Source organism: Phalaenopsis equestris, unplaced genomic scaffold (assembly GCF_001263595.1).
Source record: "Phalaenopsis equestris unplaced genomic scaffold, ASM126359v1 Scaffold000294, whole genome shotgun sequence".
Taxonomy (NCBI): Eukaryota; Viridiplantae; Streptophyta; class Magnoliopsida; order Asparagales; family Orchidaceae; genus Phalaenopsis; species Phalaenopsis equestris.
Window position 1 is genome coordinate 552,399 of NW_018164736.1, and position 15,057 is coordinate 567,455.

Below are 15,057 nucleotides of genomic sequence, written 5' to 3' on the forward strand. Positions count from 1 at the left end.
GGCGGGTGGGGGGGGGAGGGGGGGGGGGGGGGGGGATACTAAAGAACCTTAGGCTAAAACCAGGATTGGGCTAGCTCTAATATCAAATGATACTGAAGTTAACACAAACCACAACTCAAACGAATATATTTACTATTGTCTTTAAAATGATTACAAGAACGACTCAGACATATAACACCACAACATATATACCAACAAATAATAAGATGAGTGTAAAAATAAATAAACAAAGGAAGCAACAAAAGACATAAACAACCCATTCGAATGGGATGCGTATATTCAGTCGGTGGAGGGAGCTGTCAGAGTGACGTCGTGAGATTGACGACTTAGCTCAAGGTGCTTAACATAAGCTCGATGGCCTGCTGGGAAGGGGTCCTGGAAGTGGTCGATCGTTGGAAGTGTCGGGGAGTGAACCCGGGAGCTATTGGAAAGCTATAGGGGTGGTGGTCTGCTAGAGGATGTAGGGGTGACCGACAGGGAGGGAGACCGACATTGGAAGATGATCAGTGAGATGGCGGTGCCTCGTGAACAATTGTGGCGGCCGTTGAAAGGAAGCGACTAAGCCTGCAATCAACTGGACAAACAAAGTGGTTGGATGGTCGACGAGCAAGGCTGCAGGACATCACCAACTAGTTGTGAGACACTGACATGGATGAGAAATTGGTGATGGAGGTGACTAATGGGACTTACGATCATAACCTGGACAATTTGGGACATGGAATGACAACATGATGGAGTATAGTGAATGGATATAGTCACCTCCTTGGGCGAGGTACAACTAAAGCATCGCTCGTCGTCAAATACAACTCTCAGAGAAGAACACCTTAGAGGCTCAACTGAAATAAAAGAGACAAAACTAGCTAGTATTCAACAAGCAACATATATAAATAGGCGATAAATTGAGGACGGACAAGGTAAGTATGAGAATAGGCAGGAAATTGGGCACGCCACCCCCTCCCCCCATTAGAAGGGAGCTTGAATCGATCTTCTGCTCGAGCAGATCAACACCCAAGAGTCCTACATCAATTATAATCAACTATAAAATGTGTATATCTATTATTCAATTTAGGAGGTGTTTGAGAGCATAGTTTTAATAGGGAATATGAATTTAGCGTAAATCCAACCAAACATTGAAAAAAATGAAAAATAAATCCATCGCACGGTTAAATTTATTTTTTCCAGCTTTGATCTTTTTTAGATATAAATGCAAATATGGTAAGTTCGATTGGGATGTGGATTAATAATTTATTATGTCATGACCATCTCCATCAATATAAATATGGATTTATTGAATTTATTATATTCTAGTTAATGTAAATAAGCATTGCACCCAAATAAGCCCCTAAATTTTTTGGATTGCACTTAATTGCTTATGCTATAGATAAATTCTCAAATGTTAAATTAATTTGTATAACATTTATTATTATTCAAATATGATTAAAAAATTTTTCAAACAATTTTGAATCATATTGGAACATGTTGTTTTTAATCACATTTGAAGTTCATTTGAATTAACTTCCTAATTAAAAATTGTGAAGAAGCAATCCACAATCAAGAATAGAAATATTATAAATGAAGATGTAAATACACACAACAAAAAATAAGAACAAGGTATCCTAAGCTGGAGGCAAGAGACTGTTGTTCTTGGACGCGCTCAGACTGAGCTATCCTGTTAAAGTGTAATTTATTCCAAGAAAAGCTAGGGTTGGAGCTCCATTCGCAGTGTCTGAGCTCTCCTCACCAACACCGCGGATTCGCCGAGAAAGTTCGAAATAGAAAGTGGATCAAGTGCGCCTTGAGTGTGTGGGAGAGATTTGACTTGGAGCTTGGTTCACTGGAGAAGGAGAAGTTCGACGGCGGCAGTAATCGATGGCGAAGACGAAGCCGGGGAAGAAGGACCTCGATTCCTACACCATCAAGGGAACGAACAAGATCGTGCGCCGTATGTATCGGTCCTACCCTTCCCTTGTCCACCTCTGTTCTATTGTATCGAGATGATGGATTCTATGCTTTTCTGTTCTTGGATGGTGATGATGGATGTTTCTGCAGCGGGCGATTGCGTGTTGATGAGGCCTTCCGACTCTGACAAGCCTCCGTACGTGGCGCGAGTGGAGAAGATCGAGGCGGATCACCGTAACAACGTGAAGGTGAAGGTTCGATGGTATTACCGACCAGAAGAGTCGATCGGCGGTCGACGACAGTTCCACGGGGCAAAGGAGCTTTTTCTGTCCGATCATTATGATGTCCAGAGCGCACACACTATCGAGGGAAAATGCGTTGTTCACTCCTTCAAGAACTACACTAAGCTCGAGAATGTTGGGGCAGAGGACTACTTCTGCCGCTTTGAGTACAAGGCCTCCACCGGTGGTTTCACTCCTGACCGTGTCGCCGTGTAACTTCTTTCGCTGATTTTTTCTTTCAAGCTACCTTTACCTCGTTTGTTTTGGTGTTATGAAAAATGGTAATGGTTCTGACTTTGTCCAACTGTATTTGAAGGTATTGCAAGTGCGAGATGCCTTATAATCCGGACGACCTCATGGTGCAGTGTGAAGCATGCAAGGACTGGTAAGTGGGGTCAGATTCACTGGAAATTATTTAGGTGCGCAGGACGGTCACAAAATTGTGTTTATCGTCCAAACATCACACAAACTTTTACACCTCTTAAGTTGTCTACTCCTGGTGCATTTTATATTGAACGGTGAAGTTTCGGATATGTTGTCCACACCTAATAATTTCTCCAAACTTATGTTCTGATTTTTAGTGAATGAGTGGAAGCTCTAGTACATGATTGTGGTCGTAGGTAAGTTTGACGAAGCTTTTCATAAATTGGCAGCACAGTCAGTCCGATGTGCCTTTATGGGGTACAGTCCTAATCATAAAGGTTTTGTGTGTTATGATTCGATTAATAGTCGATGACATATTTCTCATGTGATGATTTTCTTTGAACATGAATATTACTTTCAACATCATATGTCCACAGCTTTTAAGTTCTTTGATGTATGCTTGGGGAGTGTGTTTGCTATAGTCTTTTCCATATTTATTTTGATGGTCTCCTTGTGATGAGTTTTTGAATATTAACAGAAGTATTGCATCTTGATATAATCTTATGATCGTTGACCTTTCTGTTGTTGATTTTTTTTGCTTGGTTTTAGCGATTGTTTTTCTCTTCTTTTATGCTCAAAGCATTTATTATCTAGCTTATATTCACTATTTTGACCATCAAATATGTGGCAAATTGAAATTAGAGTAAGTTGTGGTATATCTAGGTTGGCGTGGTCTATAGTTCAATGGGGAGGGGACTAAGTTGACGCCAATTGGAGTATTTCCTAGCGAACAAATCATCCCTTTGTGCCAAAGCTACTCCAAGTTTGAGTTGCTTGAAATCACAAAATTGTGGAAGAGCAAAAAAAAAAAAAAAGAGAAAAAGAACCTCATGAGGGAATAACATCAATACAAATTATTTCCTCTCATACTTTCTTCTCTTCCACTTTTCGTACTTACACTCTCCCCTCCTTACTCTCTTTCATTATACTTTCTTTCACTCTTCACCCCTCTCCCATTCTAATTTTTTCTTCGATCTTTGAGACGCCAACTTTTCCTCTCATCTCATCCCCTCTCCTCTTCTTTCATTAGTTTATCATATAAAAAAATTGAAAATATAATCCCTCTTAATATTTTCTTTTTTTGTTGCGGGTGGGTAGAAAGGTGTCCTGATGTTAAGAGGAGAGCAAAGCGTTGCAAAATTGGCAGCGTATGACTCATGGCACGATTTTCTCCTAAAAGTGAAGCAGATCACCATCTTCGAACTTGACTTTGATTGTGTCAACCATTTTCTTACATGGTAGTCATTTTACTCCCTTACAAAACTAAGGTTGACAAATACCGTCCATACACATATTTGGGTGGCGGTGATTCCTCCTTGAAATTTTTTTGTTATTTTCACATTTTTTGATCTTATAAAAGAAGTCCATACGTGCATTTCTTTGCAGATTGGCAGATTATATATACCTTTCGTAGCATGGTGGGTGGTGCTTGACTTAAAAATCATGTATAAATTTTTTTGGCATGATGGTGAGGTTTTCATGATCTTTATTTTTGACTAGAGTTTTTCAAGGCCTATTTACTTTGTTCTTGTTGTGACGGGAGGCTCAATTTCGGTTGTCGTTGCGTCCCACACTCCTTTTGACTAACTTTCTGCTCTTTTGATCTTTCTCAAAATTTTTGTCAAAATTCAATACCAAGACTAAGCTTCTCTTATTTTGGCATCGGCGCTTAGTGTGGCTAGGATGATATTTATGAGAAAATTTGTATGGATTAAAATGAAAAAAAAATGATAAAGAAAGCACAAAGAAATGCATTTAAGGCGACTTAAAAAAGACAACATTTTAACACAACAAACTCTCATTAATTTTGCTTGCAATTAAATAGAATATGGTTGATTCATACACAAATTTGAGAGAGACTATTCAGACAATTGACTTAGGATGTTCGAAAGTGACAAATCTTCACTCTCATTGGATCATATTGGGGAGGTTTAGAGTGAGGCTCCAAGACTTTTCTTATCTGTAAAAAAAAATATAAAAAAAAAGCAAAGGAAAAATATCCTAAAATTACAGAAGTTTCAAGGAAAGCAAAAAATATCAAAAAAAAAAAAAAAAAAAAAAGATAGAAAAAAAAAAAGAGAAAATGAAGGAAAAATTAAGGAAATTTAAAAATTTAGAAAAATCTGATGATTATAGAAATTTTATTTAGTTATTTTTTTCTGGATTGTTTCAAAGTACGTGATCGCCATATTTTATCTAGAATTGATGATGTAAATATCAGAGTTTAACAAAATTTAAAATGTTGCGTGTAAATACTAGGCTTGTTCTACTCCATCCAAACCCATAGTTGACAAGACTCAAGACTTGTGGCTTGATAGCTCTCTAAGTTAGACAAAACCTTCCCTTCAACCTTGTTGAGAAGATTTTTTTTAACAAGGGGTTAGAACAACCCAATCTATCACTGCTGGTTTTGATGATGTAAGTTGGGCTTATAGTTCAATGGAAAAAGTTTACTTACAAAAAATAGATTTGAGCAATTATGTTGATTATGATTGAGCCAATATGGCTCCTACTGCGGAAGGTTGCAAGGAAACATGCCAAAGCTCCTAAATCACATAAATAAACCTAACACTTTGGCTTGCATCCAAAGTTCTATGGTGGCACGGTAAGCTTGTTGAGATGAAACCTTAGGATCTGCCAAACACAAATTCTACTTCAACTTCTATGTCGATCTAATTTCAACATGTATGCCAACGATGGGTGATATTATTATAAGTCACAATTGATGGAGTCCATTTATGTGTAGAAATGTTCCAATTTAAATACATAATTTAGGGCCCTCTTCTTTTTTTAAAATCATCAGAGAGATGGGTCCATTACCTTCAAATTCGAAGATTAGTACTCACTAACGTACAAGCGCTCCCCATGAGGATGGACTCCATTATTGAAGATCATAATCGAATGGGTTCCCCAGTATTATTTATGGCATCAAATGTTTCCCTCCATCTCTAACGTACAAGCGCTCACAAATACAAAAGTCCTTGAACATTAAAAAAAAAATTCTCCATGGATTAACCATAAATATTTTGTGCATTTACCAATTGATGATCAACATCCAAATACAAGATCAAATTCACCTTAAATCAATATATCTATTCTCAGGGGATAAATTTCTTAATGATGATAGTAGCAAGAGAGTAATTTCAACTGAGAGGAGTACCATCCATTCATCCATCATGAATGTCCATTTGTTTAGTTTGAATGGTGTGATTTACGAATTGGCTCAACCAATTGGTTTTGCTTATAAACTTTAGCAAACTGAACCGACTAAATTATGTTTCAGATTGAACTAAATTGAGCCGAACTTTAATTTGTTTAGTTTAGTTTGGTTTCAGAGGACTATTAAGAAGGTTATTTAACACTCTTTGCTATAATTATAAATTTTAGCATGCAAATAAATAAATTTACGTTGATATTTTTGTCACATGTTTATTTACTGTTCATTGACTTTATTTGTTTTGATATTTGAAAAAATATTTGTTTGATCATTTATAAAAACAAAAAAATCGTACCAATAACAGAAAATTAAAGAGAGTAAAAATCACAACATATTTACACTTGAACCAAATAAAACCTATAATATTAGTTTATTGATATTTTTTGCTTTTTTTCAACATCGCACACCACTAGCCTCCATAGACCTTTGTAAAGAACATAATACCTGATAACAAAATAGCCCTCACCCTCCCATCTCTTAACCGCCAAAACACAGTAAAAAAAAGGGAAAATGAAAAAAAAAAAGACAAAAAATGCATGTCGCTTTTAATGATGGGCACAATATACACAATTCTCAACTAGAAGGGCCATCCACATCTATTGTTGATTCTCCATTAATCTTTTCACCACAAAAAAAAAATAAAAAAATGTATGTAAATAGAAAATAAAAGCATTAGAATAAATAATTAATTAGTCGATGTTTATTTCTCATCAAGCTTGCCAATGACTGCCAATGCAAAACTTAATTGAACTAATGTCATATTAGTTTAACTCATATGAACACACTAAGAATTCTCGCATTAGTAAAGGCATGTCACACTTTCTTATTGAGTTGTTAGCCTGATTGCATTGGAATTGTTGTATTATGGTTACAGTCGTAGCTTGAATTTCTTTAAGTGTTAATTCCATGCATTGTGGCCTGTAGATGCACTCTTTTAGTTGAGGTTTGCTGTTAGTTTTCCCCCCTTATGTAAATTTCAAAGTTTGTAGTAAAGATTGCTCGATATGTGAATTGATATGAATAAATTAGAATAATTTTTTTTTTGATAATTGGACTACTAGTTTATTTTTTTAAGTTAGCTTTTACTGTTTAATATTGCATTTTCTTTCTTTTAAAACATGGCTAGGGTGGTACTCTATAAATTCTCCGAGAATATGTATAAATGGGGAAGCTATAGCTGTTTTTTAATAGTTTGCTCGTTTTAAGCTCACCGGCTTTACGTTTGCCTTGTGGCTGTGAGTTAAAGTGGCCGTTGTTGAGAATTTCTTTGGTGTCGACACTGTCTGCAGAAGAGGATTACAGTGTTTAGAGATAGAATTTGACCGGTTTGAAATTTGAGCTGAAGGCCCTTTTTTTTTTTGAGTTTTGTGGCATATTATCCACGCTGAGTAGCAAATCCAGTGGTTTCAATTGAGTACAGCTAATACTTAACAGTGCCTTCGTTAATTACATTTTTTCTAAATGGAGTGCAGCCATTACAAGTCTTTAGCGGGAGAGATTGTTATTTTGGGGATAAATATTCCGTGGTTTTCTTCCTGGAATCACCGGTTTGAACAGGTCTCATGGAAAGTAGATGTTGCAGCTCATCTAGATCCGGTGATAGGAGTGGAAATTTGATCATTAGCCTCCTGTTGGACCTTCTGTTTTTTGTTAAAGGGATTTTATCTTATTATTACTATGAGTTATTTAGGCATGTAAATATTGTCATTTGCTTGATGATTTTTTTTTTTTATCGTCGCATTAGTAAAAATAAAGGTGAGGTGGCTTTAAAGAAAAAACAATGTTGGAAAATCTGTAGTACTTGATGATATTCCAATTGAAGTGTTGAAATGATTTGAAGATTTAAGAGTTTCTTGGTTTACCATAAAGTCTTTAATATTGTTTTAAAAACTAATAAGATGCCTGAGGAGTGGGGAAAGTGTATTTTGGTTTCCAATTTTAAGAATAAAAGTGCATTTACAATAGCGTGCAAATTATAGAGGCATTAAGTTAATGCCTCATACATGAGGCATTAAGTTAATTTGTCATACATTAAAATTATGTGAGAGAGTAAATTGAACATAGGTTAGGACTTGATATTAAGATTTCTCATAATCAATTTGGATTTATGCTGGGCAAGTCTACAATGGAAGTTATATATTTATGGAGAAGTTTGATGGAAAACTATAGAGAGAATAAGGAGGACCTACACATGATTTTTATTTTTTTAAGAAAAAACTTATAATGATGTTCCAAGAGAAATTTTTAGTTCTATAAAAGAAAGGTGTTGATATGATTTATATTCAAGCCATTAAGGATATATATACTAGAGTTGTTACTTGTGTTTGAACAGAAGGAGGATTGACCAAGTATTTTCCTATTTCAGTTGGACCTATTCAGGGATCAGCTTTGTGCTCATATATTTTTGCTGTTGTGGATGCTCTTACGGGACATTTACAGGAGGATGTACTTTGGTGTATGCTTTTTGCTAATGATATTCTTTTTGTGGATAAGAATAGATAAAGAGTTTAGGAAATACTTGAATTATGAATGTCTACATTGGAGTTTAAAGGTTTTTGTTCGAGTAGATCTAAAACTGAATATATGGAATATAATTTTATTAATAATAGATCTAGTGGCAAAGTTGTAACTATGGGTGGTCAAATCATTAAATGGTGTCAACATTCTAGATATATCGGGCCTATTGTTCAAAGTGATGGTGATATGGATGAGGATCTTATTAGTTAAAATCAAGTTGGTTGGTTGAAGTGGAGGATCTTATTAGTTGAAATCAAGTTGGTTCGTTGAAGTGGAGGAATGCATCAGAACTATTGTGTGATAGAAAAATACCTCTTAGACTTGAAAGAAAATTTTATGGGATGTTGGTGAGACCTGAAATGTTTTATGGTGCAGAACGTTGGCCTGTAAAAGAGAAGCATAAAACTAAGTTAAGTGTTGTTGAGATGATAATGCTTAGGTGAATAATTGGCTTGTCACTTGAGACAATGCAAAACAAATTTATCATGAAAGGTTTGGTGAGCTCTAATGGTAGACAAGATTAGATACAACCGTCTTAGATGATTTAGTCACATTGAATGTCAAACATCTGAAGATCTGGTTAGGAGAGTGGATGATTTGGCTTCGACTTATGTTTAGAAAGGAAGAGGTATACCTAAAATGAATTCGGCATATTGTTTAAAAATGATCTTAATTTATTAGAATTACATGAAAAATATGACACTCAAATAGGATACAATGGAGAGAGAAAAAGGATTCATGTTGCCTACCCCACTTAACGGGATAAAGGCTTGTTGTTGCTTGAAGAAAATTTATTTTTCATTCAATCTTTTTTGATTGTTGGTTGCTGAATTTATAGAGCGAGGGGTAACTACCAAATTTATGGGAAGTTCTTTTTGCATTTGCACGAGGCCTAGGGTTACACTTTAAATAATTTTATTTTCTATGCTTTAGTAATTGGTTTGCGTGTGATTGAATTTTTCAAATCTCATTCAATTTAGATTCTTATTACAGTGAGAGTCTTGATCGAACCATTGTTTTGTGGTGTTGAATTTTTCGTTGAATTTTTAATTTTTTTATCATGTCATCTAGTTGCATTAGGAAAATAGATCCTAAAATAACTTGTGGTGTAACTATTGCAAATAGGACAATATAATTGGGTCAATAAAATCATAAATGCCCAGCTTAAATGAAATCAAGCTGGGCTATTGTTCCAGATAACTATAATATGATTTTTGTATAATTTAGAATTATATTCATATGTTCGATTGGGGATGTATTCTTAAAAAAAATTATTGGCTAGAAAAGTTGTTTTTTTTTTTTAATGGAAAAAGGTGGATTTATCACAATTAACTTTATATGTTCAATCGTTTTGGAGAAGTTATTGTTTACGTGGGGTGCTGTTAAATATAGATATAACGAGCAGTATTTATTCATTTGGTGAACATATGCGCTAACCTTGCGCAATTTGAGAACCGCATGCTAGTGATTATGCTGTGCTTGAATATTTTGTTATGTTTATAGTTCTTGTAGCTAAATGTTCTTTTCTAAGACTATTATATCATTAATATCTGTTTTATTAGAGTTCATAGGTGAGACATTATGATTGAATTTATCTACATTTCACTAAAAATGTTGCATGAGATTTTATAGAGAGCTTTAGATGTCGGGGAATGCAACAATTTTCTTATGGTTAGACATGTAGTTGCAATCGGTTGCTTAATGAAATTTCTATTTTTCCACAAAAAATGTGTGCTTATTGAATATTAAATTCTTTGGGTGAGTGTTCACAAGAAAATTATGGGGGAAGTCCTTATATTGGTGTGAAGCCTAAATTAACCTTTCATTGTTTTTTTTTATTCTCTCTTTTCTCTATGTTTCAGTGATTGGCTTGTGTATATGATTGAAATTTGCCAAATCTCACATACAATTTGATTTATGGTTTGTGTGAGTGTTGCTCAAAGTGTGGTTTTTAATGGTTTCAAATTTGTCATTGGATTAAAATTCAGCATTTATGGAATTATTTTTTGGAAAGAGTTATTTATTTTTTTCTGGCATGCATCAAAACAAAACAATTAATTGTTAACTTAGCGGTTTATTAACTGTGAATTGTACAATTTGGTGTGTCTGAATTTCATTCATAGCATAAATTACTTGTGACATGACTTGAGGAATTTTGTTGAATGGTTTTTATTCCAATGTGTATTGAATTTTTACAATTCAAGGAGAGTTTCTAATCAAAAATACAAAATCAGAAGTTGAACATTTAAGGGTGAAAATCTTAACATAATGTTTACATTAGGAAAGATATGATACTGAAATTATATGAGCAATTTAGATTTTTCCACAATGAAGGACAATTCATAAGGGTCCCTCATATAGCCGTGCATTCTTTCATGGATTTGTCAGCTGGCAACAGGGATCCAATAGATAGTGGCATAGGAGTTGGGTGTGAGCCAATGTGGAGGCTGTGGTCACTGGTCGGTCTGCAACTTTGTGTGGGTGCGAGTCTAGATACTGCATGAGCGTTTCCATTGGCTGCATTTGGAAACTAGGCCCAAGATGTCAAGCAAAACTTTGGCAAGCTTTCCCTTCAGTGTATTGAGTCCACTTGGATGAAACAATCAATATTGATGGTTAGGATCTTCAGGTCAGATTATTTTGACTGTCACATGTCCTGCCAAATTTATTAGGGGCCATAACATTCTGGGGACAATGAAAATATGTTACATTGACCTGGATTATTATCACTACCTCGTCCACTGTGCTTATGAGCTGTATCTTTTGTATTTAAATCATTACAACATGTATATAAAGCTGTTGGAAATTTTTCAAGAGAAGAGGGATATTTTTATTACTAAACTTTGTTTAGTAGTTTTTAGCTTACTTAACAACATTATGGTTTCGTCTATTTATAGGCATGAGAGACTAAATCTAGAAACTTCTAAACTTTTATATTTCTTTCTAGAAAATTATACTCTAAATTCTTCATAATTAAATATATTCATTTAATACAAATATCCTAGAATCTTCTACTTAAGATTAGATAGAAAATTCTAGAATATTGAAGAAATAAACATTAATTTTATCACTCATCATCGATGCGAATTTTGATTACTCCAATCATATTGAGTAACAGTTTAAACTTTCCTCTCGGAAATGTTTTTGTGAATATGTTTGCTAATTTTTCTTCATTTTTGTAGTGCTTGAGTTAAATTTCTTGATTGACCGCAACGTCTCTAATGAAATGATATTTGATACTAATATGTTTAGTTCTGCCATGATATACAAGATTTATTGCCATTGTTATATTTGATTTGCTATCACAATAGATTTATGTAGCTCATTTTTGTGGATCACTCATATCTTCTAATATGTATTTTAGCCATGTAGCTTGGCTTATAGTGTAGCAACTGCAATATGTTCAACTTCAGATGATTGTGCAACAGTTGCATGTTTCTTTAATGTCCAAGAAACATTCCAAAATCTAGTATGAATACATATCCTAAGGTGCTCATGTCATCCACTGATCCGACCCAATCACTGTTAGTATATCTAACTAGTCTTGATTTAGGAATGAATTCATACAATATGCCATAGTTCTTTGTTCCTTGTAGTTTATGAGCTCTCTTAATTGCTCTTTGATGAACTTGTGGTGGACTTCACATAAATCTTGAGAGTAGGCTTGTTGCATACATTATGTTTGGTCTCGTAGTTTTTAAACAAAGTAAGCTTCCAATGAGATTTCAATAGAATGTTTTGTGAGCCTTTGGTGCATTATCATCCATCATAAGTGTCTTGTTGTCTAGTGGAATAGCTACTATTTTGCAATTGTTCATCTTAAACTTCTTTAAATGATTTTTTGTATATTTTGTTTCTAAGATGGGAACCTCCTTGTCATTTTAAATTATTTCTATCCGAAGAAAATAATGCATCAGACCTAAGTCGATCATCTCGAATGCCTTCATGTCTTCTTTAAAATCCTTGATTATCTTCTCATTATTTAATGCATAAGAGATAATGAGAGTGAAGCTCGTACCTTGAGTCTTGATGTATAATGTTGGCTAACTTTTGCTCCTTCTAAAGTCTTGCTTTATGAAATAATTGTAAATTCGACTATACTAAGCTTTTGGAGCTTGCTTTAATCAATGCAAATTCTTCTTTAATTTGAGAAATTTGTCTTCTTGACCTTGTACTACAAACTCTGGAGGTTGTTCCACATTGATATCTTCTTCTAAGTAGTCATTTAAAAATGCATATTTTACATTTAGTTGATATTTCTTCCATTTGTTTTATGTTGCAAGTGTAATTAATGCTCTTTTTGTATCATGTCGTGCAACTGAAGCAAATGTCTTATTATATTCAACTCCAAATTTTTGTATCCCTAGGAACCAGTCTTGCTTTATATTTTTGAACTCATTTTTCTGGATTGGTATTTTTTGTAGACCCTCTTGATTCCAATTATCTCTTTTTCTTGTGGAGAGTCTACTAACTCCCATGTCTTATTTTTCTCGATCATCTTTATACTTCTTTCATAGCTTTTCTCCGTACTTCTTGCTTCAAGGACTTTGTCTTTCTTCTTTCTCCATTCTTCTTTCATAAATTTTTCTCCATTCTTCTTTTACAGCTTTCTAAACACTCGCTTTATGAAATAATTGAAAATTTGACTTTACCATGCTTTCTAAAGTTTTTCTATTCAATAGAGATACATAAAGAATGTGGCAACGAAGACACGAATAGATAAGTCATGGTTATGACACAAACGACTTGAGTACTCTAATTTCCATATGCTGGATATCTCCACCAAAAACACACGAAAAGAGATCTCCCTATAATAAAAGAAATCAATGATGTCTGTGAAAGATGCTTGCTCGGTAACCTATAATAAAAGAAATCAATGATGTCCGTGAAAGATGCTTGCTCGGTAAACAATATCGACAAAGTATGAAGAGCTAAAGAGCCATTAGAACTTATTCACACTGACATTTGTGGACCAACGCATACTCCATCACTACAACAAAATAGATGCTTCATCATTTTCATTGATGACTACACAAGAATGAAATGAGTTTATTTCTTACCAGAACGATCACAAGCATTTGTGATTCTAAAAAAAAAAAAACTTATGTTGAAAAACAAAGTGGCTATTACTTGAAGATATTAAAAAGTGATAGAAGCAACATCGACAACTATTTCCATCCGACAAAGTATGAAGAGCTAAAGAGCTGTTAGAACTTATTCACACCGACATTTATGGACCAACACATACTCCATCTCTACAGCAAAATAGATGCTTCATCATTTTCATTGATGACTACACAGGAATGACATGAGTTTATTTCTTACCAGAACTATCACAAGTATTTGTGATTCTTAAAAAAAAAAAAAAAACTTATGTTGAAAAACAAAGTGGCTATTACTTGAAGACATTAAAAAGTGATAGAGGTAAGGAAAATTCCTCCAATAACTTCAAGTATTACTCGAAGCTTTCTAGCTCCATGATTGTCCGATTACAATGCTCATAGATTTCTACTAGAGATTTTATTCTTTTAGGTAGTAATTTTAGAAATGAATCTATATCTTGATTTGACTTGTGTTGATGATCTTGATTGATTATTGATATCAACTTGTTGATGTGTTATTGACGTCATGTTGACGCTCCTTTCAACATTTTTGGTTTTCCAGTTGTATGTAGCATTTTTATCAATTTTCACATCTTTGCTAAAAGTAAACTTTTTTGTTCTTAAGTTATATACTCAATATTCTTTTAGATTGAGTAATAGAGCCAAAAAATATTCCCTTTTATGTCTTTTCATCTAATTTACTCATTTTTTCTTATGTCATGTGAACATAACAAATACTACCATAGACTTTTAGATGCTTTGTGGACGACTTCCTTCTCGTCGAAGCTTCAATTATTCTCTCTTCTTTCGTCGCTTTAGTTGGACATCTATTTAGTAAATAAACTACAATATATACAGTTCTTGCCTGTCCAAAATTTTTTTGGAATGCTCATATCCACTAGCATGGTTCTTGTTGTTCCCATTATATCTTTGTTCTTCCTTTTAGAAACTTCGTTTTGCTCTGACGCATATCCAACCGTGAGTTATCTTTCAATGCCTTCTTCACACAACTTGTTGAAGTTATTGGAGGAATTTTTCTTACCTCTATCACTTTTTAATATCTTCAAGTAATAGCCACTTTGTTTTTCAAAATAATTCTTAATTATTTTTTGAGAATCACAAATACCTGTGAACGTTCTCGTAAGAAATAAACATATCATTCTCGTGTAGTCATCAATGAAAATGATGAAGCATCTAATTTTCTCTAGTGATGGAATATACGTTGGTCCACAAATGTCAGTGTGAATAAGTTCTAATGGCTCTTTAGCTCTTCATACTTTGCCGGATGGAAATAGTTGTTGATGTTGTTTACCGAGCAAGCATCTTTCACAGACATCATTGATTCCCTTTATTGTAGGGAGATTTCTTTTTGTGTTTTTTTGGTGGAGATCTCCAGCATATGGAAGTTGAAGTGTTCAAGTGTTTGTTTCATAACTATGACTTATCTATTTGTGTCTTCATTGCCACATTCTTTATGTATCTCTACTGAATAGAAAAACACATGTTTTCTTTCATCTTGATTTTTGCAATTTCAAAGGATTTATCTTAGTTATCATATATTATGCAAGCCTCTTTCTCAAAAGTTCAAAGAGTATTGTTTCTCAATCATTTGACACAC

At 34.1% G+C, this 15,057-nt stretch overlaps 1 protein-coding gene across 4 annotated transcripts in view; it reads left to right on the forward strand.

The window, feature by feature from the left end:
* The first annotated feature begins 1,616 nt into the window (after positions 1–1,616).
* The window catches only part of LOC110025215 (chromatin remodeling protein EBS-like), a 31,980-nt gene continuing 18,539 nt past the window's right edge, over positions 1,617–15,057 (forward strand). For all 4 annotated transcript variants that reach the window (XM_020725551.1, XM_020725550.1, XM_020725548.1 and 1 more), the window contains exons 1-3: positions 1,617–1,942; positions 2,050–2,392; positions 2,497–2,565. In XM_020725551.1, coding sequence (XP_020581210.1) covers positions 1,870–1,942; positions 2,050–2,392; positions 2,497–2,565 — 485 coding nt within the window. In that variant the 5' untranslated portion in view covers positions 1,617–1,869. The remainder of the gene's footprint in view (positions 1,943–2,049; positions 2,393–2,496; positions 2,566–15,057) is intronic.